This window comes from Aphelocoma coerulescens, chromosome 13, assembly GCF_041296385.1.
Source record: "Aphelocoma coerulescens isolate FSJ_1873_10779 chromosome 13, UR_Acoe_1.0, whole genome shotgun sequence".
Classification (NCBI taxonomy): Eukaryota; Metazoa; Chordata; class Aves; order Passeriformes; family Corvidae; genus Aphelocoma; species Aphelocoma coerulescens.
In genome coordinates, this window is record NC_091027.1 from 2,449,447 (window position 1) to 2,474,077 (window position 24,631).

General features: G+C 47.2%; 1 protein-coding gene across 1 annotated transcript in view; it reads left to right on the top strand.

The window, feature by feature from the left end:
* Nucleotides 1-22,109, top strand: part of ERGIC1 (endoplasmic reticulum-golgi intermediate compartment 1) — a 57,429-nt gene extending 35,320 nt beyond the window's left edge. The window contains exons 4-10 of the mRNA XM_069029382.1: nt 2,360-2,454; nt 3,073-3,197; nt 5,517-5,621; nt 8,840-8,900; nt 9,992-10,092; nt 12,750-12,872; nt 19,559-22,109. Of these exons, the coding sequence (XP_068885483.1) occupies nt 2,360-2,454; nt 3,073-3,197; nt 5,517-5,621; nt 8,840-8,900; nt 9,992-10,092; nt 12,750-12,872; nt 19,559-19,666 (718 nt within the window). The 3' untranslated portion in view covers nt 19,667-22,109. The remainder of the gene's footprint in view (nt 1-2,359; nt 2,455-3,072; nt 3,198-5,516; nt 5,622-8,839; nt 8,901-9,991; nt 10,093-12,749; nt 12,873-19,558) is intronic.
* Nucleotides 22,110-24,631: the final 2,522 nt, after the last annotated feature.

The following is a 24,631-nucleotide window of genomic DNA, read 5'->3' on the forward strand; positions in this document are numbered from 1 at the left end:
AAGGCGACGCTGCGGGTTGAAATGAAGGGAAGGAAGGATCAACTGTCACGAGCTGCCAGATGTCTGTGGAGTGATTGGGTTATGAAATTTGGAACTTGAGTAGGAGAGGGGCAGGGGGCTACTAGGTAAAGAGGAGGAGGAGGAAGTGGCTGTGGGCCTTGCCCAAGGGACAGGTTGGGGACCATTGGTCCAGTGACCGGACTGCGGGACAGGAAACCAGTTTCCTTTATCTGCAGCTAATGGGCTGTGTGACCTGGACAAGCTGCCCTACTTCTCTGTGCCTCAGTGATCCAGTGAGCAACCAGGTGACCTCAACACTTGCCTTCCTATGTCAGAGCTTCCACAGGCTCCCTGTGCACAGTTCATCCTCTGATTTCTGCCAGCAACCACCTCTCACTCGCTCATCACTGAAAGGCTCCTGCCGCACGATTTCTGACAGGTTCAGGGTTAGAAATCAGCAAATCCAAGCACTGACCTTGCTAGGGCTTTTCTCCAGAGAGCTGGGATGTTCAGCTGAGCTGCTGGACCTGACTCTGCTCTGCCAGCCCTGCTGCTAACACTCCTTTTGCCGGGAGCGCCGAGGTGCCCGCAGCACCGGCTGGGCATGGCCCACATCTCGGGCAGCACAGCGCTGGGAAGGAGCCAGGGGTTATGAAATGGGCTGGCTGGCAACTGGAAAATGGATGGGAGGATGGGGGAGCACTGAGAGGTGCGTTGCTCTGGGGGATTAATGCCTGTCCTGGCTGGAGCTGCTCCTCCCGGCCCTATTTGGACATATGACTTCATCCAATCACTGCCCAATCTGTCAGTAATGAACGAGTAGAGGAGAGGATGCATTCCACCCGGGAGGAGAGGGCTCAGCCAAAAAGCTGCTAACTAGGTCACTGATGAGCAATCTTTCCCCTCCCTCTGTGTCATTTTTATTAATCACTTGAAAAATAGGTTGAGTAATGATTGCAAGCAACTTGTCAAGCCGATTAAAAACAGAGAAAGGTAGGGCTGTGAAGCCGAAGACAAATGCTGTGCTGGTTTTAAGTGAGTGTCTGTAAACCCCACTGACCTGTGAGTAATTGCCTCCAAAAAAACTGACAGCATGTGTCTTTCTCAGTGTGAAGGTTTGTTTCTTCTGAATCCACTGGGCAAACAGTTCATTGTGGCCCAGAGAGGCATCACCAGAGCAAAATCACTTTGAAATCTGTCTTGTAGCTGCCTTAGTCTGGTTTGACTGTTAGCATGTGGACTTTCCAGTGGGGCTTGTCAAAGAGTTTTGTGCTCTTTGAGTGTAAAACAAAAATGCTGCAGAGCACTTACTAGTTTTATTTTATATAATTTGTCCGAATCTAAGTTTCCATAGCTTTACAGTCTGTCCAAGTGGAAGATAAATTGTCAAATCTCCTTACTTGTTGAACAGGGTAAAGAGTTGCTGGGTAACCTCAGCATTGTCCCAGTTCAATGGGGTCAGTTTCCCCAGGGTGGGTTCTCCAGGACCATTCAGTAAATTCAGCACTGGGGTTTTTTTGGTTTATTTTTTTCCGTGTCGGACGGATTGTATGTGCCAACAATAAATATTTATCCTCTTGTGTTCCTCTGCCTCTCTATCTGTGTTTTGTCTCCTGTGAAATGCGTGCCAGCGCTGTGGGTGCTATGAGACAACATTACTCTTTGGGAGACTGGTGCAGAGTGTGTGAGATCCTGCTGTCCAGGATGTTTCTTCCCATCTGTTCCTGGCTCAAATCCTCTTCTCCTCAATTTTAGTCACTGCTTTTGGTTACCATTCATAGATTGAAGTGTGATATTAAGGAGAAGGATACAAATATGCTGTGCTGCCTTGTTTCTCTTGCTGCTGCTCTGTCAGCTGGGTGGCAATAACAAAAGGCAATTAGTGACACAAATAAGCTTTCCTGGGGGGTAGTGGAGAGCAGTCTTTCTCTAGAACTATTTATGGAACAAATGGAAAAGCACACGCTTCCCTCCTTCCTAAAAGGAGTAGCAGCCCAGGGGAGGGGAGGGTTAACTCAAAAACCTGCCACCTCTTCAGCATTAGGGTCTTGTTTTGTAGCACCTCTGAAAACTCAGGGTAGAGAAGGGTGCAGGAAGCACAGAGCAGAAGTTTTGTCTTCTGCTGGTGCAACTTGTTTAAAGTCTCCTGCACTTGCCAAGCAAGAAGTCAAATTAAGCCGTGATTTGCCCCCATTCCATCCTGGAGATATTTCCCTGCTCTCTGTAACTCTCTTGTAGCCATCACACAATCAAACCCCCTCTTTCCAGTCTCCTTTTCCTCTTCCCCATGCAAGTTGTTGGGTTTTCCCTGTGGAAAGCAGCCCTGTGCCTGAACCCACCTGTGTTTTCTGCCCTGCAGAGTTAATGAGCTCTATGTGGATGACCCAGACAAAGACAGCGGAGGTAAAATAGAAGTGAACCTGAACATCAGTTTGCCAAACCTGCACTGTGAATGTGAGTATCCCTTTCACTTAGCAGCATTTCTCTGTGTTCTAAGTAATACTTGAAATGGGCCCAGACTGGTACAGTGGCCCTTCTTCTGTAACAGGATGGAAATCAAGTAGCTGCAGCCTCTGCCAATATCCCATTGCTTTCTGTTCCAGGCCAGGCACCTGTTTTCTTGGACCATGTGTTAGTGGCTGATCTCCCTCACTGGCTTCTTTATAAATCTCATTTCCTGTTTTTTTTTTTATTTTATAGCAACCTTTTTGTGTCTGGGAGCAAGAAGCCTCCCAAGTTCCATTCGGAACTCTGAATGTACCAGCTGGTTGTTGGCTCTTCCCAAGTCACCTGCCTTGTGTGCCTGAAGGTTTTCTGTTTGTGTGATTGGGATTGCAGTCAGCTGGCAGGACATGGGATGTATATTTGTGTCAAATAGACATAATGAAAAGTTTAAAGTTTTTTTCTGATACAACAATATTTGATGAAGGACAGTTTAGTCAAACGTCAGGAAAAAAGATTGGATTTGGATTTTTTTCCAGGTAAAAGCAATGCATGCTTTTCCTATGCAACCTTCCTGTTACTTACCTTGTTTTGACTTTTTTTTTTGTCTTCTCCCTCTCACCCCTGCAGTGGTTGGACTGGACATCCAGGATGAAATGGGAAGGCACGAAGTGGGTCACATTGACAATTCCATGAAGATCCCTCTCAATAACGGGGATGGCTGCAGGTTCGAGGGCCATTTCAGCATCAACAAGGTGAGTGGCAGTGGCAGTGGGTGAGGCTGTGCTGGCTGGGGAAATGCTGGCAGGATCCATTTGGAAAAAGGAAAATTCGAAAATCTCAGTGTCTGTCCTGCAGTGTGTGTGTTCATGTCCCTGATCAGACAGAAAGTTAAGTCAGTGTGGAGAGAGGAGGGAATGTGTTAGATCAGGAGTTTTCTTCACTCTCCAAAGCAGGTAATGGAGACAGAACTGCTGAACAGAGAGAGCAGCTCTGTGCAGTGGCCCGTGCTGCCTTTCAGCACAGCAGCCCGATGCTCAGGGGATGTGTGAAAACCCTACAGATGCCAAACGGCTTCTGTGTTTACTCCTCCCGACTTCTGCACCTCCAAAATGTGAGTCACTGTGGAGAGGTCTTTGGCAATGGCTGCATCCCAGCTCTCCTTTGTTCTGAGAGCTGCAGAATGACAGGAATGTTCCCTACTGGAGGGTGCCAGCAGCTCTGTGCTGGGATGTTTGGAATACAGCACTCTGCGCATGCTTCGTGGGGATGCTCCACTTCTGGCTCCAGGAATGAAAATCCAGGCCTGGAGGAGGCTCTTCTTTGGGATGGGTGTGTTCAAGATTGAATAATCTTGCTATGTAATGCTGGAGATGACTTGCTGGGGTGGGGGAGGCACTGGTGGGACCCACTGATGTCCTAAGAAGGGCACACCCTTTATTCACTCCTCTTCATGTACCACAGGCTACAAAATCCTACTTCCTTCTTTTCCTCCCAGGTCATGTCAAAGCACATCTGAAAATAACAGACAGAACCTTGTCCTGATTCTGTGGCATGGAAAGGATTAGGGATTTAAACAGAGGACTTTTTCCTCATGTCCAAGCCACCAAGATCTCTGGCAGCTGGTAGTCCACAAAACGGGGAAAGGGCTTCTGGAAAGGTAGTTCTTGTTCAGACGATTTCCAGAGCACAGAGCTGAGGTACCTGGGGGTTTGTCTGCGAGATGTGGTGTGTCCTGCTTGCCAAACCAGCTCCAAAAGGGGGTGCAGAACGTGGCAGTGAGGAGCTTCCTCCACTGCTGATTTGTGTCTCGTTTAGTGGCTGGGACAGCTGTCACAGGGAGAGGAGCTGACCCAGGACTTCTGGCTCTGGAAACCTGAACCTCTTGCGTGTGACCTGGAAGTCTGCAGTCCCTTGGCAGGAATTGGACAGGCATCTGTCTGAGATGGGAGCTGGAGTGAGACCTGGCCAGGCTTGGAAACTTGACCAAGGCTTGCACTTGGGTGTTGCTGTCACATCTGCTGAGGGAGGACAAGGTGACAGTGAGATGATCGTGTGTCCCGCTTGCTGCAGGGCCTGACGCCCTGTTTGCCGAGCTTGTTTATGACACAGCTTGTGTCCACACCTGAAAGTGTTCCCAGGAGTGCACTGCTGTTCCTCAAGTCATTAAATCAGCTTTCCTCAAAGCACATGGAACGGGCATGTGGCCTCCCGTGGCCCTGCTGGTGAGGTGTCTCTGCAGAGAGCACCAGTTGTATAACCACCCTCCCACTCCTGCCTTGGGCCGTGCCAGATTGCTCCTCAGTGTTGCTTCATTTCACAACCTTTTCTCAACAGGAAAATATTCTTGCACCCTCCATGACAGTGATTGAGCTGTATCTGCTGAAAGATGTCAGGGCTAGTGACCTGAAAAGTGTGTGCTTACAGAGTGGTGTCATCAGAGTGACACCAGGGCTCATTTTCTGTCTTGGAACTGAGTCCTTAGGTGAAACTTGCGTTTTTCAGAACTTTGTATTTCCCTCCATTAAAAAAATTAAAAGGAAAGGCTCCTGCTGCCTCCTGCCACATGGAGAAGGGGAAGATCTAGGTTGGTTTTTATGGGATGCTCACTTGGGTTTGGTGGTGGTTTTTCTCTTTATACAAAACTCATCCTTGCACAGGATCTCAAAGGTGAAGTTTGGTACTACAAGAAGAAGAATATATCCACATCTTCCTGGGCTGCTCTGCAGCAGTGGGCCCGTTTGCAAATGCGAGATGTGGGAGTGAGACATTGAGCAAGAGATGGGAATTTTATTTTAGTAGGGATGAAAGACATAGCCTTAAGTGCTGGGAATCCCTGGAGTCGGGAGTGATCCACTCATCAACTCCTGGTCAGGGACATCAGCAGTGTGGGGGTGCCGGACTCCGGAGCTGCAGGACCTGAGTGCTGTGGTGTTGGTCAGGTGTGGGAGGGTATCCCAGAGCCTTCCTTTGGCTGGATGGACCCAGGTGTTCCCATGTCACATCACAGAGCCTAGCAGTGCCTTGAGGGATAAAATGTGAAATCCTGTCTTCCCTGTCTTGGCTAATTTTAGGTCCCTGGCAACTTCCACGTGTCGACGCACAGCGCGACGGCGCAGCCCCAGAACCCCGACATGACTCACGTCATCCACAAGCTCTCATTTGGGGACAAGTTACAGGTGAGTCCTGAAAATTCCCTGGCTGTAGGGGAATGCAGTGAGAGTGGTTTAATATTAGGCATTTTGGTTTTATGGCAGGGCTGTGTGTCCCTGCAACGTAAGCTCGGTCTGGAAGAGTTCACAGCTGCCACCACTTCAGGGAGGAGCAGTGTCCAGTCACAGAGGAGCTGTGCTGTTTTCTTCTGAAGCTCAAAGGGCTTTTGGAAAACTCCGTGTCTGTCTTCCTGCAGGGAGTAGAAATGAGGATTTGTGGCTCAGCAAAATCTGGTTTTAGTATGAACACAGCAAACAATCCTTTCTGCCTTTGTGGAGGAGCAGTGATGCACTCAGGGAAGATGTGTGCTCAGGGAAGATGTGTGCTCGCTACTGTGTTTACCACAGCACCAGTCAAGCTCTTTTTAATTCACTTCACTGTACTTGTATAGCAGACACCTATTAGTCAAATTTGTTCTGTGAAACACAAGTCAGACTTAGCACTGCCAATTCCCTGCTGGGAAGAAGCTGAATGTATGCACTTGCCCAGTGGATAGAGTTTCACCAGGTGTTGCAAGTTATGTAATATTACCTGATTTCTCAATAAGGACAGATTACAGCACTTCTCCAGCCTACTTCCAAGGAGCTGGCCTCGCAGGTGGGAGTTCCACATGTGCACACCCAGCTTGAGACTCACCCTAAACATTGCTTACCCATAGTCTCTCTGTAATCTTCTTTCCTCAGCACAGACATCTCATTAGTCTGCTCCTTGTACACCCACTTCCAAAACCCTTTTTCATGCTAACAAGTCTAAGCGTTGCTTTGTAGTCTTCTGATTCTGCTCCCGGCTTCTTTTAGGAAATATCTTGTGTGGGAACGGGGAAATATTAGCATATAAATAAGCTTGGCTTAATGTCTGTAAAGCACACTGAGATTATGAAAAATATTAGGTAAGTGCTAATAGGGAGTTGTGCAGCCTGCGTGGGAAATCGGCGCTCTGAGGGAGCATTCCCATTGTTTTATCACGGAGTCCTGGAGTAAGGCAGCTGCAGTGTGAATCAGCATGAAGGAGGAGCCTGGACAGACAAGCAGCAAGTGTCTTCTGTGCTGGTGGTGAGAAACCTGTCTAGCAAACGTGGAGTTGGCTCCTGATTCGGGCAAGTTCAGATGGGTATTTTCAGAGTTCAGAGTAACTACTCATCGTCTGCGTGCACAAGGAGGGAGCACGTAGGTGCTGCTGGTCCTGCAGGCAAACAGCAGTTCAGCAGCACAAATTAAAGAAGGATGTGTTCACCAAACAGGTGCTACCACCACTGCTACTCAGCAAGCAGTAAGTGTGGAGAGCTTTAAATCTGTCTAGAAGCACCTTTGAATACTTCAGGCTGTTTCCACCTGCTTTGATGTAATAAATGCTTATATTCCTTAAAAAGTGTGAGGAGCTCCTCATTCACTTGTGTCATGTGCTGGGAGTTTGTTCTTTGTAGGTTGTTACTGACTCTGCCACAATGATCCACTAAGGGACAGGCTGCATTCTCCAGAAAAACCAGTCTATTTGAAACAGAGGTTTAAATGTCATCTGGCTCTGAATGAGCTTTGAGTTTTCATCAGTACTTTGTGCACAATAGTGGCAGACTTTTTGTAGCTTTTTTCCTCATTTAGATGAGATCATAATTGAAACCAGTGAGTTCCTGCATGTCAGATAACGCAGTTAAGAGAGAGATGTGGAAGTAGGAGATGATGCATTTTTAATCATAATTTCTACTGAGTGCTAGATTATGGTGTTGAATAATCCTGGTTTTAACCTTGTCAGGAGAGTTGTCTGCCCCTGCCAGTGAAAATGCATCATCTTCTGCCTTCTACATCTCTCTCTTTACTGCATTACCTGACATGCAGGAACTCATTAGTTTGAATTTTAGTCTCATCTACACGAGGGAAAAATCTACCAAAATTTTGAAGTGCACCTTAGAGTCTCTGGCCCAGATATTCTATAAGAAACTTACTTCATAGCTCTATCAAGAATGGAACATAACTCTGTAGCCCCCTCCAGGGGCTTCTTTTTCTTCTTGTGCCTTTTCCAGTGAGTAAAGGATAAGCACAGCCTGCAGATGTAGTTTGGGAATGGTCATGGTTGTGTGAAATCCCAGCAGAGCAAAAGGCCCTGCAGCAGGATCAGCTGTTGCTTTTGCTCTGCTCCTGTTCCCAGCACCTTCCAGCTGAAGCTGAAGCTTCTTGCTGATGTTTTGTCTCCCCAGAATTCCCATTCTGCTGAGCTGAAACGGGTTCACTGTGCTTCCTCCATCATCCACTCTGTAGTGCTGGGAATAGGGAAATGTCCATTAGGATGAGACAGATGCATCCACGTGCTGCCAGTTGTTGAGAGGGTCTGGGAAGGAGATGGCATTGCCCTGTTGGTGAGCTGAAACTGTCACACCCATGACTAAATCCTCCTTCCAAACTGCTCTTCCCTGTTGTCTGACTTAAGGTCAGGAATTTCTAGGCTTGTCTGACTTAAGGTCAGGAATTTCTAGGCTGTGGAGTTCTTTGTCCTTTCTTTGTACCTTGTGAGCAGCACAACCTCTGACCTACAGCTCCTGCTATGGGCTTTTCCCTGTCTGGAAAGTCTTCCCTGTCTGGAGAGCTCACACATGGATTATTCTGTTGGTGGAGATCAGACTCCAGGTCACAGCATTTGCAAGGGATGGAAATCCTGTTACTCTGGGCAAACAGATACTCTCAGGCCTGGGATCAGCTGCAGGAAAAGCTGAAGGGATGGCAGTGTTGGGATGTGTCCTTCCCATCTCCAAGACTGATGAGTTGTAACAAGCCCAGCTGCTCTGACACGAGCCACCTTTAGAGGAGAACTCCAGAGTTTTAGCCCCAGTGTGACTCCCAGTTATTTCCCTTTCAGCCTGATAAATTAATTTCACAGTTAACTCTGCAAAGCTCTTAGGAAATAGCTCATGGTGAAAATTTCACAACTGGCCTCTTCCAACTGCAATTCCTCTAGCTTTGGAGTGGTTTTGGAGTTTCATCTTGTAAGACGTTGTGAAATCAGCTTTTTCACTTGGAACAAACCACTGTGATGATGGTCACTGAAAGATATTTGGGGTCATCTTTTACTGGGTTGAGGCTTTGTTTTCTGGAAAGGTTGAATCAGGCTGATCCCCTGGTCACAAGGTAGGGAAGCAAAGGTCAAGAGTATCAAGTCAGAGCACAGTTTCTTCATGCTCCTTTTTGCTTTCCAGGTCCACAACGTTCACGGAGCATTCAATGCCTTGGAGGGAGCAGACAAGCTCAGCTCAAACCGTGGGTATTCCTGGGGATTGCAGCTCTCAGCCACCCTCTGCAGGAGGGAAAGCAGGGCCATTCATGCAACACTGGTGTATCCAGAAGTCTTTAATTTGCCTCTTGAGCTCAAATGATCCAGACATTGCTGGCTGACATTTCCATTTCCTCCAGTGCTGCAGAAAAGGCTTGGCCCAAAAGGTCCTTTGCAGTCCTTACGGAGTTTTTTATCCTGTTCCTGTAGTGTCCCTTTGCTGCTGTTACTTCCACCAGAACTTTTCCCTGTCCTTGTGTTGCAAATTACCTCTAAATTTCTACTCTGTGGATGGCGAGAGGGACATTTTCGTGGCCCTTCTTTATGCCCAGCACAAAAAGGAAATTGGCAATGCATGCTACAATTCAGTGTAGAGAGTTTTTCTCTCAAGAGTTCAGGCTCCTGCAGGACATGAGTCCTGTTTCCATTTCTTGAAACAAAATTTCTATGGCTGTTCCTGAAGCTATACAGTTGTTGTTTGGGTTGGTTTTTTTTACCTCCAGGAGCCAAATGTCATTGTGTTACGCTTGGCTAGAGGACCCTGCAGAGATGTCATTTAGAGTTCTGTTTTAGAAGCATTTTAGCAGACACAAAAAATGGAATGAGCTCTTTAAATAATGAAAAAAGAAAGAGTTAAGCAGCTTTTGGAGAAGGAAGATAAGAAAGCAAGAAAGAAATGGAAGTACCCAGGCTGTGATACCTCAGGTTTTTTTGTCAAAATGATCTCAGTGGGCTGCAGTCCCAACCTCAGCCAGTTCCTGATTTAACCACGCTGTTTGTGGTGGTGATAAAAGTGTTACCATTTATAGTTGCAAGCAGTTAGGAAGCTTCAAGTAACCCAAACCCTGGTTGAGTTGTGGTCCTACAGAAGTGGTGGGCGGCTTCTGGTGTCACCCAGGTACCTGACAGAGTTCTGAGCAAAGGGCAGAGATGTGGGGTTTGAAGCTGTGGCTTTGTCACTGAGATAAGGAGGAGGGAGACACCCTTTTTTGTGACTTGCTCCACTTTGAATTGTTCTGTAGGCAGACTCCTTTCTTTCAATGCTAATGTGTCCTTCCCTTTCCTTCCCGGAGCACAGCCCTTGCCTCTCACGACTACATCCTGAAGATTGTCCCCACGGTGTACGAGGACATGAGCGGCAAGCAGCGATACTCCTACCAGTACACGGTGGCAAATAAGGTAAAGGAGCAGGAGGCTCTCCAGCAAGCTCCTCACCGCATCCCAGGGGATGCATGGAGGATGTTCAGCCACCATTCCTTCCCCTCTTGCTCTGCTCAGTGCCCTGTACATGAGTTTGTAGGTGAGCAGTAGCCTCTGCTGGGAGAAGGAGGAACTGAAGCTCTTCAGAGTGGGGCTTTTCCTGGTGCTGGCATTTGCCGGGGTTGGGATTGTGAGGGCTTGCCAAAGCAGGTGGTGGTGTTGCTTTCATTCCTGATAAAGGTTTTCTTCCTCCTGGCGTTCTTGTCTGTCGGTTCAGCTGATGTGGATTTCTGTAACTTGTGTGGGAGGTATTTACAGGCTGCAGGAACTCCTCTTGTGCCAGTCAAGATGCACCTGAATGGAAACTGTAATCCAGCTGAGCACACAAAACATCACTTAGACCTGGTTTTAGCAGTAGAACAGTCTCAGCTGTGATGGATGTATCAGACAAATAAATCAGCAGAGTTTTTAGCTCTGTACAAATGTTGATTTCAGACATTAGGCCACTGAACTGTAGCAGCAAATATTTCACAGTCCCTGCTTTATGATGGTGAATTACCACAGCATCCATTAGTTTGGAAAAGACCTCCAAGATCACCAAGTCCTGCCAGTGGCCAATCCCCACCTTGTCACCCAGCCCAGAGCGCTGAGTGCCACATTCAGCATTTTAATAATTCAATGTATTGAACTGTTTTTTAAGGAAAAAAAGAGACCCTGTTCACTTTTTAAAGTAGAAAGCATTTTTCAGTTGAAAATGATTTGCCATTCAAGTGCTTAACAAAAGCCCAGAATCTGTAATATCTAATTCCTGCTAGTTTGCCCTAACTGATAATCAAGCACACGCTCTCCCAGACTAGTTCTCAGGTTAATGTTCCTGCCTAGTGGCTTTTGGGCTGGTTTGTGTGGTGTGTCCCAGGGATTTGGACATCTCCCTCTGCTCAGATGGCAATGTATTTGTTCTGCTTAATGTCACATCTGCTGTTCTGATAAGACTCCAGTGATAGGAGTTCTGAAAGTAATTTGGAAAATAGGCAGCAGGAGCTTTTGACACTTCTGTGAGCTTGGCTGCAAATTGGGGCGTTCAGCCAAGTCTGACTCATTAGGGCAGGATTGCTGGTGGGGAGAAGGGGAGAGGAAGGAAAAAATGAGGTCAGTTCTGTCAAAACTGAGGTGCTGAGAAGTGCTGCTGCCTCTGCACTTTCTTCTCGTGGTGCTCCAGACCTTTACTCCCACACTGAGCAGTGGGAAAGAGAAATGGGAAGCCATGGGCATAGTCTGGCACAGAGTGGCTGGTGTGAGGAGATGAGGAGAGTCTGAAGTGTGGACTCTGTCTCCTCTCTTAGCTCCTCTGCTTCCTCACTTCCCACCTAACCACTGTCCCCACATGTGCTGCAGAACTCCAGTAAAAGCCCTGAAAATGACATGACTAGGGACTTCTCCTCTTGTCATCATGGGATAAAACCCCTAAAAATAAGAAAACTTGGGATTTATATAAGATTATTGAGGATAAATGCTGTTTCACTTGCTCACAGAGAGCAAAATTAAACTTGCTCATGAGTGTCCTGTTGCTTGTTCTTTTTTCATCTTTCTGAAGTATTTGAGGCTGTCTTTGCCTCTCTGTGAAGGAAAATTGAACCAGGAGAGGAGATCTGAGCTGGCAGCTTGTCACAGGGCTGGGGAAGGGAAGAGCAGCTGGGTGGAGAGGCAGCCTGTGCCACTCTAGTGCCAATGGCTCTCGTTGCACTGCTGGGTCCCCAGCCTGCTTTCCTGGGATTTTTCTTCAGCCTGTGGATGTCCTGATCCTTGAAAACTGATATCTATCTCCTCTGACAGCACAGACAAAATATTATTTCAAGAAGATGTGACTTTAGTTACTGAGTTGGTGTTGGTATTGGTGCTGGGCAGCGTGTCCTGCTTGGTGCTGTCCTGTGGCCATGGATGGCACTGGACCTGTTAGGAAACAAATGGATTAAGGGAGATTGTCACTGGCAGTCTGAAAGATGTCTCTCCCAAACCAGCCTGGGATAATTTTTGAGCCTTTGCCAATATTTTTCTGTATACAGTTTCATCCTGGCTTTCAGCAGGAGTTTTTAACGTGGTTTGAACGTGGTTGCAGATGATTCATACTGAAAGGGCAAAACATTCCCATTGCTGGTCCCGGTGGGAAGGGAGCCTGACAGCAGAATGCAAGGACAAGGAGGAGTTTCCAGGCTCTTACGAACTAAATTCCATTTGTTTGGTGAATGGTTTATATACAAAATATAGACATGCATGTGATTTACAGTACCAAAACTTCACCTGCAGCCAGGCTGTTTGTATTTAAATAGAGCAGATCTATGACAGAGAATCAATGACAGCTTTTCTGTTTAGTCCTGTAACTCTGAAAGAAGGTGAGAGTAATCAGCATCACTCTCTGTCCCAGCTCTTTCATCATCAGGCTGTAAAGAGCCTGTTTTCCTGGTTGATAAGGGTTGGAGGTGGGCAGTCATGCAGGAATCACTGTTTGCTTCTTTCCATCTGGTCCCTGGTCCAAAACAATGGGGTGAGGGCCAAACCCACAGAGGCAATTTGATGGCAGACACTCTCTGGAATGAGACTGCTCACACTTTGTGCCATTTTCTCCCTTTCTTTCCCAGGAATACGTAGCCTACAGCCACACCGGCCGCATCATCCCGGCGATCTGGTTCCGGTATGACCTGAGCCCCATCACAGTGAAATACACAGAGAGGAGACAGCCTTTGTACAGGTTTATCACATCGGTGAGTTACCCTAAACCCCTCCTTCTCCCTTCCTCTGCCTGCCTTTCATTTCTCTCCTGAGCCTTTCTTGTCCAGAGGAATTGAGTTTCGGCCTCAGGGCATTGTGATGTGGTGGAGGTAAAGCACGGAGTGTGAGGTGGCTGTGAGTCCAGTGCTCTGACAACTTGTTTTAATAGCTAGGCACAAAAAGAAGGAAAATTTACCTATTGCAGAAGTGCCAGGCTCTATCTAGGCAGGATGGGCTCTATTGCAGCATGTCAGAAGCTTGGAAGTAAAGCTGACGTGGTGAGCAGGAAAACTGCAGTAAACTGCTCAGTAATGATGAGATCAAATGTGCAGAGAATCCAGAATGGTTTGGGTTGGAAAGAACCTTGAACCTCATCCCTTTCCACCCCCTGCCATGAGCAGTGACACCTTTGAAAATACTCTCTTTTTGAAGGCATATAAATTATTGCAAAGTCTTGACCTGTCATGGTCAACAGTCTTTCTCTGGCTCGGATTATGATGTGAGCCAACATTTCCATGGTCGTGAATGTTGTTTTTGGCAACATGTAAGGCAAAAAGATCTATTTCATTATTAGCAAAGGATGTCTTTTGGAAGTGTCCTTCCAGGCTGCTCCAAGCCCTGTCGAACCTGGCATTGGACACTTCCAGGGATGGGGCAGCTTCTCTGAGCACCCTGTGCCAGGGCCTGACCACCCTTTTCCATCCCAAAGTCATCCTGTTCTCACCTAGAGAGGTTTTCCTTTGTTCAGGTGAGGGAAGGAGAACTGTTGGATGACACAGAGCTGCCTGTCCTCACTATCTGCTGATATTTGGGTGATTTTTACAGTAAATAGGAAGAAAACTGGCAGTGGAGATTTCACCAGCAGCCTCATCTCTCCTCTCCTACAAGGCACTGAATGCAGGGCAGTTGTTTCACTCAGTGCTGCTGCTTGGCTTAATATGGGAATGCCAGTTCCAGGCATTTACTCCTGGGTAGAAGTGGAGAAGAGCTGCATTATCAAATTCCAGAGGTGTTTTCCTGACGAGTTACGTTTGGATCTGTCCAGAGAGCATCCTGCAGTTCTGATCTCAGCATCCAGAACAATGCTGTGCTGGCCAAACTGCTCATTAGGCAAAGAGCTATTTAAAGATCCTCCAGAACTTTAAAAAAAAAAGTGTCCTCAGGGAGTTGGCTTAAAATTGAAGCTGCAGTGAGCTGTGCCAGCGAGGCATGGTGGAATGTGAAGCAGTTGGTAAATTGGCTGGAGCAAAGACCTCAAATTCTGATTTTTAAACTGTTTGACTGTTTTAATTGGACGTCACATAAACAGTGTGGCAGAGTTGCACTTCAGGTTTTTGATTTTGCAGCTTCTGATAAACAGCAAGTTCCCTTCACTGAACTTTGGACAGTGACCTCTGGAATACACAAATACCCAGAAGAGGGGACTTGAAGCAAAATCTAAATATCGTGGTGTAAGACTTGCTGTTCTTAGCACGTCTGCTTGGCTTCAAAACATCATCCTAAAAAAGGTCAAACATCAGCATTTCACGACTTGGCATCTCATTCTGCCTCTGCTTCTTCCCCTACAATTATGCTACCAGAGGTTTCTCACGCATCTTGTTGGGGGTGAGGGTGTGGAGGTGTTTTCATGGGAAATGATTTGATAGCTGTGATTATTCTTTAATTTTATTGTCAGCATTGATTCACTGCTGATACACCATGGCATGCCTGTAAATAGCATCTTTGTTGAATTTGATACCCTCCTTCTGGGTTGATATAAGGGGCCACAGGAGAGGGTTTCCTCCCTGGTTGCCACAGTGACATTTTGGGTTTGTATCTCATTTGAGTTCGTATCCCATCACCTCAAAAACTGAAGTGTGTGTTTCCTACTCAGAATCCACAAACAGAACAGCAGCTCCGCTTCTGTTTGTGGAAAGATTTAAAGGTTGCTTCATTTTCATTAAATAAGAATTTCAGTTTCTCCTCTTCCCCAAAATAACAGTCCTCTCCACACACCATATTCCTCATTGGACTGAGTGTTGAATCACTGGCCCCTGCTTGAATTTCACCCTGTTCTGTCTGTAAAGTTAGCCAGGCACTTTCTGGCTGCTGGGCTGCTTAAGGAGAGTTTTACAGTTGACTTTTGGCTGCTTTGTTTGGTCTTATAAATGGCTGTGGTGTCAAGCAGCTCACTGAGGGCCATTTCAGCTGAATGTCCTTCCTCTGGAGGCGTGAGGATGATGCTGGTGCTGGCAGTAGCTGTGTCAGGACGTCACCTAGGTGTGACAGACACTCCTGGTGTGGAGGCAGAGCTTTGTTCCGGGGGCTGGATCCTGGCTCTCATCTGGCCCTGGTGAGCTGCTCTGGCCCTCCTTTGGGCCAGGATTGCTGTACAGGAGGGCAGCCTTGGCTCTGCATTTCAGCTTCACAGCCTTGCAGGTGGCATTGAACAGCTGGGAAGAGGGAGCAGCGCTGCAGAGGATCAAAACTCCCCCGGCCTTGCTTTCCCTGCCCTGTTTGGATGACATGATCTGTTCTTTAGCCCCTTCCTGTATCTCCAGCGTGGCCTTTTGCATCACAGTTGCTCTGGAGACCAGTTAGTGATGACCAGCACTGGGCTAAGGGCCAGCAGGGATTGGGCTGGGGCGTGTGGAGTCACTGCCTGGCCATGGAAAGCAGCAGCTTGTTCTGAGCAGCAGCTGTTCCATTTAAAAACCACAAGGCAGGCTCTGGGATAGGGGCTCCTTCACTCTTTACTTGGGCCCCTCTGTGGATTTCAGGACATTTAAATTTGTCCTGGGGATGGGGGGTGATCCTGTGGACTTGAAAGAAGCTTTAGGGGGGTGATGGTGGCAGTGTTGGAGGGATGATCCCACGGGAGAGGAGTGTTGGCTGTTCAGCAGAGAGCCAAAGGCATCTCCTGCTGCTGCTGCCAAGGTTATCTGATGCTCTTTGTCACTAATGAGTTTGCCCTCCAAAACTTGAGTACTGCTAAGAGCAGCATTCCAGCCCCGTAGCAGCATTCCCAGATCCTCTCTGTCCCTGTTCTATCTCCTGCCTGCTCCTTAGATCTTTGTGGTGTGGGGAATTAGCCTAATTTCCTGTATGATTTGAGAGGTGCTTCCTGTGCAAAGGCTTTGGTTTAGCATAAGGTTTTTTTTTACTTTACATGTCGTGCTCCAAAAAGTTCAGTACTAAATAAGATTGTATATTGTGGATCAGTGCTGCCACTGTCACTGTTCCATGAGCTTGCCTGGAGTTAACCAGACACTTGGCATAGTGTTAAACACAAGTTTTTTTGCCTGTCAAACTTCACTACTTAAAATCAACTCCTCCCTCATAAAGAGAAGCCATTCAAGACCTCCTGGTTGAGGTTATGGAGCAAGGGGAAAAGTTTCACTGCTGAAAATTCATGAGTTCCTGTGAGTGGCCAGACTGAAAGAATGTTTTATCATGAGATCAGTGTAGGGACTGGGAGGGAGAGCAGGGAGGAAAGCAGCCAATGTTCTGCTCAAGCATTCAAAATCCAAAGAAATTTTTTTTTCCTGGTGTGAAAGGACTCATCTGGCCTCTAGGTGTGAAAAAGAATTAAACTGGAAATAATGAGGGGGGGGAGCTGGAACAGAGTGGTTGCAGGCAGAGTAATTTCAGCCATGGGGACTGGGACTGAGAGGTGTCACAGATTCATTCCTGCAGCGTTTTTCAAGCCAAGACAGCGTTCTACCAGATGTGCTGAAAAGCTCTGGGTGGGATTCTGCAGCTTACCTTACTAGGAATTGCTTGAGTGTCCTACTGATCCCCTCTGTCCTTAAAAGTAATTTTCAGACTTCAGGACATCCCAGAGGAGCACAGTCGTGTGTCTGACATTTGCCTTTCTGTCACCTTGCTTGCAACCTTGCCTCCTCCTACATATCCACTCGTGTTTTCCTTCAGGCATGAGCCTGCATCCCACTCTGCTGTGATCACCTTTTGCTCAAGGTGCATTCCTCCTGTTGGATGGGCTCTCACTGCTGGGATTATTCCACATCTGTGTCTCTTCCCCTTCATCCTTTAATGGCTGGGCCTGAGTAAAACAGACCTCACGGAGCTAAACCCAGGCCGTTCCCAGTCATTTATTCCATTAAATCTAAAGAAGTGCCTGCTGCCAGCCTCCCATACGTATGAGAGCTGTGATGATAAAGAAACACCGTGGGCAGCTCCTGTGCTGACCTAGAGCCCAGTGCTGGTCACAAGGACTCCAAGCCCTTTTTTCGTCACCAGGACTCAAAGCTCTGTGTGCAGGAGGCCCCGAGCCAGTGCCAGGTGTGTGTGACTCATCCCCACTCAGCACCACAGAGCTCTGCAGATGAATTTATATATTTTTTTTCAATTCCCCAGCCCCTTGTGCTGCTGCACTGAAGTCAGATTTTCCTGCCGTGTGATGCAGAATCTGGGTGTTGGACGGGGTTTGTGTTTGTGGTGTGACATCTCCCGTCAGCTGAGCTGCTCTGAACTGAAATAACCCAGCTCCGTGGTGGGCATTTTCCCTGGGAAGTCACCCTGTGTCATGTCCTGAGGGACAGCAGGGAGGGGGCCACAGGGGCAGGAGCTGGACTTGTCCCCTAAAAATCCTGACTTTGCCTCAGGCTGGTGCTCTGGTTTTAGCAGCCTTGATCTGCTGGAATGTTGAGTGTCCTGCAAAAGCCACGTTTCCTGCAGCTCCTTGTTTCACTGAGCTCCCTAAATGTTCATATCTTGGTTATAAATACACATGGAAAGGAGCTGTAGTTCTCACTGCCCTTGCTCACCATCAGTGAGCTCTTTGTTCCTTTCCCTCAGCGCTGCTGCTGCTGCTCTTACGTTATTTTTCTGTCTGTGACTTTGCCCACGGGGTGTTGTGTGGGAGCAGAGACGTGGCACGGTGCGTGTAGTGTGGCACCAGTTCCCTTCTGTGCCAGCTGTGTTGCAGTTTTATGATGTTTATCATAGAATTGTTTGGGTTGGAAAAGATCTCCAAGGCCATCGAGTCCCATCTGTGCCCCATCCCCACCTTGTCCCCAGCCCAGAGCTCTGAGTGCCACCTCCAGCCCTTCCTTGGGCACCTCCAGGGATGGGCACTCCAAACCTCCCTGGGCAGCCCCTGCCAAGGCCTGAGCACCCTTTCCATGGGGAAATTCCTGCTGCTGTCCACCCTGAGCCTGCCCTGGCCCAGCCTGAGGCCGTTCCCTCTCCTCCTGTCCCTGTTCCCTGGCAGCAGAGCCCGACCCCCCCGGCTGCCCCCTCCTGTCAGGGACTTGTGCAGAGCCACAAGGTCCCCCCTGAGCCTCCTTTGCTCCAGCCTGAGCCCCTTTCCCAGCTCCCTCAGCCGCTCCTGGGGCTCCAGCCCCTTCCCAGCTCTGTTCCCTTCCCTGGACACGCTCCAGCCTCTCCATGTCCATCTTCCCATGAGAGGCCAGAACTGGATACAGCGTTTGAGGTGAGGCCTCAGCAGTGCCCAGCACAGGGGACAGGCACTGCCCTGCTCCTGCTGCTGCACTGTTTTTGGTACAGAAACGTTTGAGTTACACTCAGGACTGGGTTAATACAAACCACCTGCTGGTGAGGAGGCAGAAGTCAAACACCACAGGAGGGGAAGAAAGCCCCAGGGTGCCACCAGGCAGCGTTCACACGGAAAGTGTGATACACCACAACGTAACCTAAAAACGTTACCAGCCATGTGCTAATTACACAGTTCTAATTTCCTAACTCCCACATCTTTTTACTTCATAACTGTGATGCTCTTTCAGTTTGGTCTTTTACGTTGTGTAGGACGAGGTGGTTCTGAGAATAACAACACTGGGTTGTGAGAAGGGAACAAGATATGGAGCTTATCTCCTGACAAGGGCCTGCCTTGGAAAAAGGGGATTTGTTATGAGCTAGGAGCTGAAGGAGAGACTAATCCCAAACCAGTGAGCCAGTGTAGCAGGGAAATATTTTGTATCATTGGTCTTCTCCAGCCTAAATGAGTCTGTGATTGTGTTTCCACAAGGACTCTGGTTTGACAGAATACACAGAATATTTCTGTGTTTCCGTAACACTTGAGAAGTGAAGTAGGCTGTTAACGCTAATCAGGAGATGAACTTTTTCCCTACCTCTGTTCTTGAAAGTGATTACATGTTTTAATTTGACCCAAGACATCTTGTGTGGAAAACTTTGTCCCACAAAGAGTTAAGTTGGCTGCTGTCAGCAGCCCTTGTCATGGAAAGTGTTAGACAGGGTGAGCTGTGGTGTTGCTGGGAGCTGGGTTCTCTGTTAGTGACTGCCCTTCACGTGCTATTTCAGTGTCTTTTGCCTGTTTGTGAATTATTATCTTGTGAAATGGGGAAAAGACTACAAGGCTGTGGTGTTTATAATAGAAAACAGTAGCAGGAAGATGTGAGCAACACAGAGCTTCTAGAAAGCTGAGTTAGGTGGGGTTTAGCCCAGAAAGGAGCAGTGTTCATGCTGTGGGAGCTGGGATTTGTGATGGGCTCAGGCTGTGAAGAGTTCAGGACTAATTTATTCCACTGCAGGGGATGTTTTTTGTGAATGATTCTCATGTAATTCCATCCCCAGTGCTGTCACCCAGTTCTTACTGTGCTTCCAGAAAATACCCCAGCAGCAGGATCCCTCCTCCAAGTTTGAGCTGTGTGAAAGTTTCCCTCGTTGGTGACAAATGTCTTTCCTCTCTCTGTAATTCCAGATATGTGCCATCATTGGAGGAACATTTACTGTAGCTGGGATCCTCGACTCCTGCATTTTCACAGCATCAGAGGCCTGGAAGAAGATCCAGCTGGGCAAAATGCAGTAGCAGTGAAACTCTACCCTCGACTCCAAGGACAGGAGCAAAGATTGAGAGATCTACCACTACCTGTTTTTGTCTTTATTTTCTATTTGATTGAATCAGTATGTTTTTCTCTAATCAGGCTGTTCAGTGAAGACGTCTTCAACAAATCAAAGAAATCTCCATGCATTTCAGAGCTCTGAGAGGGAAAAATCAGTGGAATCAGGGTGTGGATTTCGATTCCCTCCCCCCAGAAAGAGAGGTTGAGATGCCATATCAGATCTAAGTAAGGATGACAGTCTGTCCTCTGGGAGGTCCCTATGGCAGTGTACAGACTAGGGAGTAGATGGCAAAGAGCTGAACTGTCTTGTGGCACTTTTTGGAGTTCTGTTGGATTTGCATGATCAGACAATCGACTTTTGTATAGGGCAAAATTACACATGAGGAAGAAATTCCACCATGGTGCCAAAAAGGTGATGTATCTGTTGGTGAGGAATGGAAAGTGTTAGTCCGCACAGCAAACCTAAGAGACAGAGGGCAGAAATAACATATCAAGAAATGTTCTGTGCTTTTATTGAAAGCTCAGTTGTTCAGATACAACCTTTCTAATGAAGTGAACAAAGGAGAAGAGGAAGCCTTCCCCAGCTACCTTTTCCTGGGTAATCTGTGATCCCAGCAGTGGAGGGCATTTCTTTTACTCTGGATGTAAAAGTGGTTTCATTTCTTCCCACTAACTGAATATCCAGTCTTGTGTTTACAGGTGGCATGAAGTAAAAACCAAACTGAGCAACACAGTTTTATGTGGCCTTTGCTTTGAAAGGGAATAGTTGTCTTTACAGCATTAGCTTTTATTTCTTCTGTTTTTAAACACAGACCACCCAAAAGTCTGGATTCTGCACTTCTGTTTTATTATTGTTGTTATTGGTTTTTTTTGAAAAGAGGTTGTACATTCTCTGTGCTCAGAAAAATGGTGCAGCCTTCTGGGTGGATGAGCACAGCTTCCCCTCTTGCTCTGTGTGTGTGTATTCAACACACCTGTCAAACACAGGAATTCTGACTTTTCAGGATTTAAGGTGCCTCCCTTTTCCTTTAAAACTCAGTCAGGCATCTTTTCTGAGCCCTGGACTGACACTGCTCTCCCACAGGTACACAGGGCAGCATTCCCACAGGCTGACCCTTGCTGGGAGTTTTCTTTGATTCCGTAAAATGGTACCTGAGCTTCCCTGTCCATTCCTTCAAGCCTTGTCTTCTGGAGCCTCCAAAAAACGGAGATGTGAGGGGAAAACTCCTGCCAGGGCTGTCTTGCATGTTGTGGTGGGCATGAGGTCACAAAAATGCCCACCAGTACATTTTCCAGAGCCTTGTCAATGTTCCTTGAGTAGCGACAGTCTCCACATGCCTTGTGAATGTCTGAGCTGAGGATACACAAAGTTTAAGTGTTCCAGGATGGATAAAAGAAGAAAAAATAAATCATAAAATAAAAATCTTGAACTCAGTGCTGTAAATTCTAAGATGGGTGCAGGGTTTCTCTTGGGTGATCCCCATTGCCTTTTCCTGGAGGCAGACTATCCAAACTTTATGCTGTGATGATACGAATCGTTGAATATTCAGTGTTACTGTTAGAGTCAGATGCATTTCAGAAAGAATTCCTGATTGTCTGTTGAAATTGTCTCGTTGCTTTGGAAGCAGGGAAGGTGTAGCCAGTTTTATCCACCCACCAAGAAGAAGCAGCCAGCTGCTCTCCCCCTGCCATGCTCTGCCCTGTAGTGACTTCGGACCAGCGACAGCATTGGAGTTTTTCCCTTGTTGTTACTCTGGACTGATTGCTCTTACTTTAGGTGTAAACTGGATTGTGTAACTTCCTGTACCCCCTTCATGTATGGATAGATTTTTTTACATTTTTTCTTTTTCCATTTACAAGAATGAACTTGAAAATAAGATGCTTGTGTTCATTTGGGGCACGTGTCTGTGTGCCTGCGAGCGGTACCCGCTGGATGTGGGATTTTCCATGGCAATTGCTTCTCCTGCTGGCTGAAGGATTTCCTCTAATCCACTGTGACCAGCTGAAGCTCACACAGCTAAAATGTCCTAGTTTTTCCTTTTGGATTTGGTGAGTCTTTGCTGACAGCTTGGGAACAGCGGATTACAACGATGAGATTTTTAATGTTTTAGCATCTTCGTTATGCTGAGATTTATTTAGTGCATCCTTCTCCTGAGCTGGGCAAGGGGAGGTCTTTGCAGTGCAGTTGTACAATTCATTTTCTGAAATTTCTCCCCCAGTACAATTTCTTTGACACAGACAAAGTGGGTTGCAGATTCCTTGTGTCCCCTGGTGTGTTATTTCCATCCTGCTCCCCATTCCCTGTCTGTATTAAACTGCCTCCTGTGCAGTCCAGGCCAGTTCTCTAAACCAGACCAGTGAAATTGGTTTGTTTGTTTGGTTTTTTTGTTGTTGTTTTTTTTTTTTTTTTTTGGAAATAAAACACTTCAGCGTGCCTGCTCTCTCTGCCAAAATATCCCCTGCAATAAGGTAATAAATCACTTTTTTTTTTTTTTTTTTGCTAGATGTGGAAACCAAATTGTACTCAAGTTAGGAGGAATAGTCTGTACCTTGGTTCTCTAAACCAGGTCTAAGCCTTTGAGTGCTGCCAAGCCAAGGCCACCTTCTGGGGCTGCTGGAAGTTGGGCTGAGCTTGTCCTTCAGGCGTGGCTGGCTCAGGTCACACCGTGGTACTGCATCGTGTGCTTACAGAAGAATCTGCTCTTCATCTCTCCCAATGTGAAAGCAAGGCATTTACTGCCTCTGCATCCATGAGATTTCACTTTCATTTTTAATTTTCTGTAGACAAAAGGAGCTTAGTTGTGCTTTTAGGTGTCCTTGCAAACAAAAGAATTTTGAGTCAGAGCAGAAGGAAAGCCTCGGTTGTAGGTGCTCATCCCTCTTCCTGACTTTGCCCTTTCAAGTCAGTGTTTTCATTGAAGTATTTGGGTTTCCAAGAAAGACATCTCTGTAGGAAGTAAAATATTTGAAACTCCCATTTTAAACTATTCCCTGTAACTCCAGACTCCACCCTACGGTGAGAACTTGAGGCATGGAACGCTCTGCAATGGTGGAATTAAAACCTTTTGGCTCTAGGGAAAGTTATTAGGTGTATTCTAGGCAGTATCTGGACTGCTGAAGAGGATTTTTTAAAGAAAATAAAATGAAAGTGGGGTACAAAAATCCGGGAGAGATGCATCTGTGAGTGTTTGATCTGATCTCTCAAATACTTGCATTCGACTGCGCTGTAAGAAGTGGGGTCTGTGATGTTGGTGGCCCTGTCTGCCACCAGTTCCTGAGTCCTTCTCATTTAATGTTCTTTCTCTGTGTGACACACGGGCTGCTGGGGCTGGCAGTGGCTGGGATGAGTCTGTGCTTTAGAAGAGTTGTTTGAAAGTTGCAAACTGGGGATGTCAGTGAGGGGGTTTCTCCTTGGAATGTGGGAGAGGGGGGCAGGGAGGAGGAGCAGCCCTGTGGTGTCTGGTACAGCGACGTTTAAAGCACAAGTCTTTGACATTTCTACAGTGGAGACTGTTAAGGAGTTCTGGCATTTGTCTTTAATTTGCAACCTTATGTTAATAAACTATTAGCCTTTATAGTTCCATAATTAAAAATAAAACTCTTACGTGTTTTGATTGGCTTCTTGCTGCACTCCGGTTGCAAAATCAATCTAAAGGGGCTTTTTTCCTTTTGTTTTTAATTATGATTTCAGTGGACTGAGCATTATCACACAGTGAAATCACTGGGAGCCAGGTCACTGTGGTGAAAGTTAGCACGAGGCTCTTTTGTAATTGGCCCTGAGTCATGTCTGGACATTCAGTGCTTGGTTTTGTACAGTACCAAGTGTCCCAACCTCTCCTTTTTTAAGGGAAGGTGAGTGGACTGCAGTTGGGACTTGCTGGGTTTGGCTTTAGTCACTGTGCTCCTTGGTACATGAAATAACCCAATTTTTGTGCCCTCCTCCTTTAATGTCCATTTAGCCTTGTGTCTGAGGCAATTATTAAAGATTAAACAGTAAAGGGTTACAACACACTGAGTTTGGGCTCAAGATACCTGCACCATCTTAAGAACTCAATTCCCTTTACTTCGGTGTGGGCTGGACAACATCTTTGTGAAGGAAGAGATCCTGCCTCTTCCAGTGATGGGAACTCAGATTTCCACAAGTGATGGGTGGTGCTGTAGGTCCCTTACTCTATAAATGATAAATAAAGGCTCAAATCCAAATCTCAGCCTGCTGCAACTCAGTCCCAAACTTTTCCAGCTTATCTTTATAAAAAAACCCAACCCAAACCCAACCTAGCTATGTCTCAGCCAACTAATTGGTTCATTTCTTCCAATTTTCCTGGGGAATAAATCAATCTGTGTCCTGAAAGTTTGTACTAGGACCACATCTACCTGAAAGGGAAGTGGTTTGTGCAGGCGAGCTGGTTTGTGGGGACAGGGATGCAGGCAACAGTGACACAGGAGCAGGGGCTGGGCAGGGGAATTTGAACTTGGCAGAAGTCCCAGGCAACTGGTGTCCATTTGGGCTGAGGAACATGGGACTGGTGTCACTGGTGTCCCTTTGGGCTGAGAAACGTGGGACTGGGTGTCACTGGTGTCCCTTTGGGCTGAGAAACGTGGGACTGGTGTCACTGGTGTCCCTTTGGGCTGAGGAACATGGGACTGGTGTCACTGGTGTCCATTTGGGCTGAGGAACATGGGCTGGGCTGTGGAGGAGGAAGCAGTGGAGTGTTCCTGTTTCCACCCTCGTTCAGAGGGGCTGGACATGGAGAGAAGGAGCTGCTGCTGAATAGGAGGGGATGACTGAAAGGGAGGGTGCTCAGGTGGGTACTGGGGATCAGTGCCCAGGCGGGTGCTGGGCATGATGCCCAAATGGGTACCAGGAGTTGATGCTGGGTCCGTACCAGAGCACGATGCTCAGGTGGGTACCAGGGGTGATGCCCAGGTGT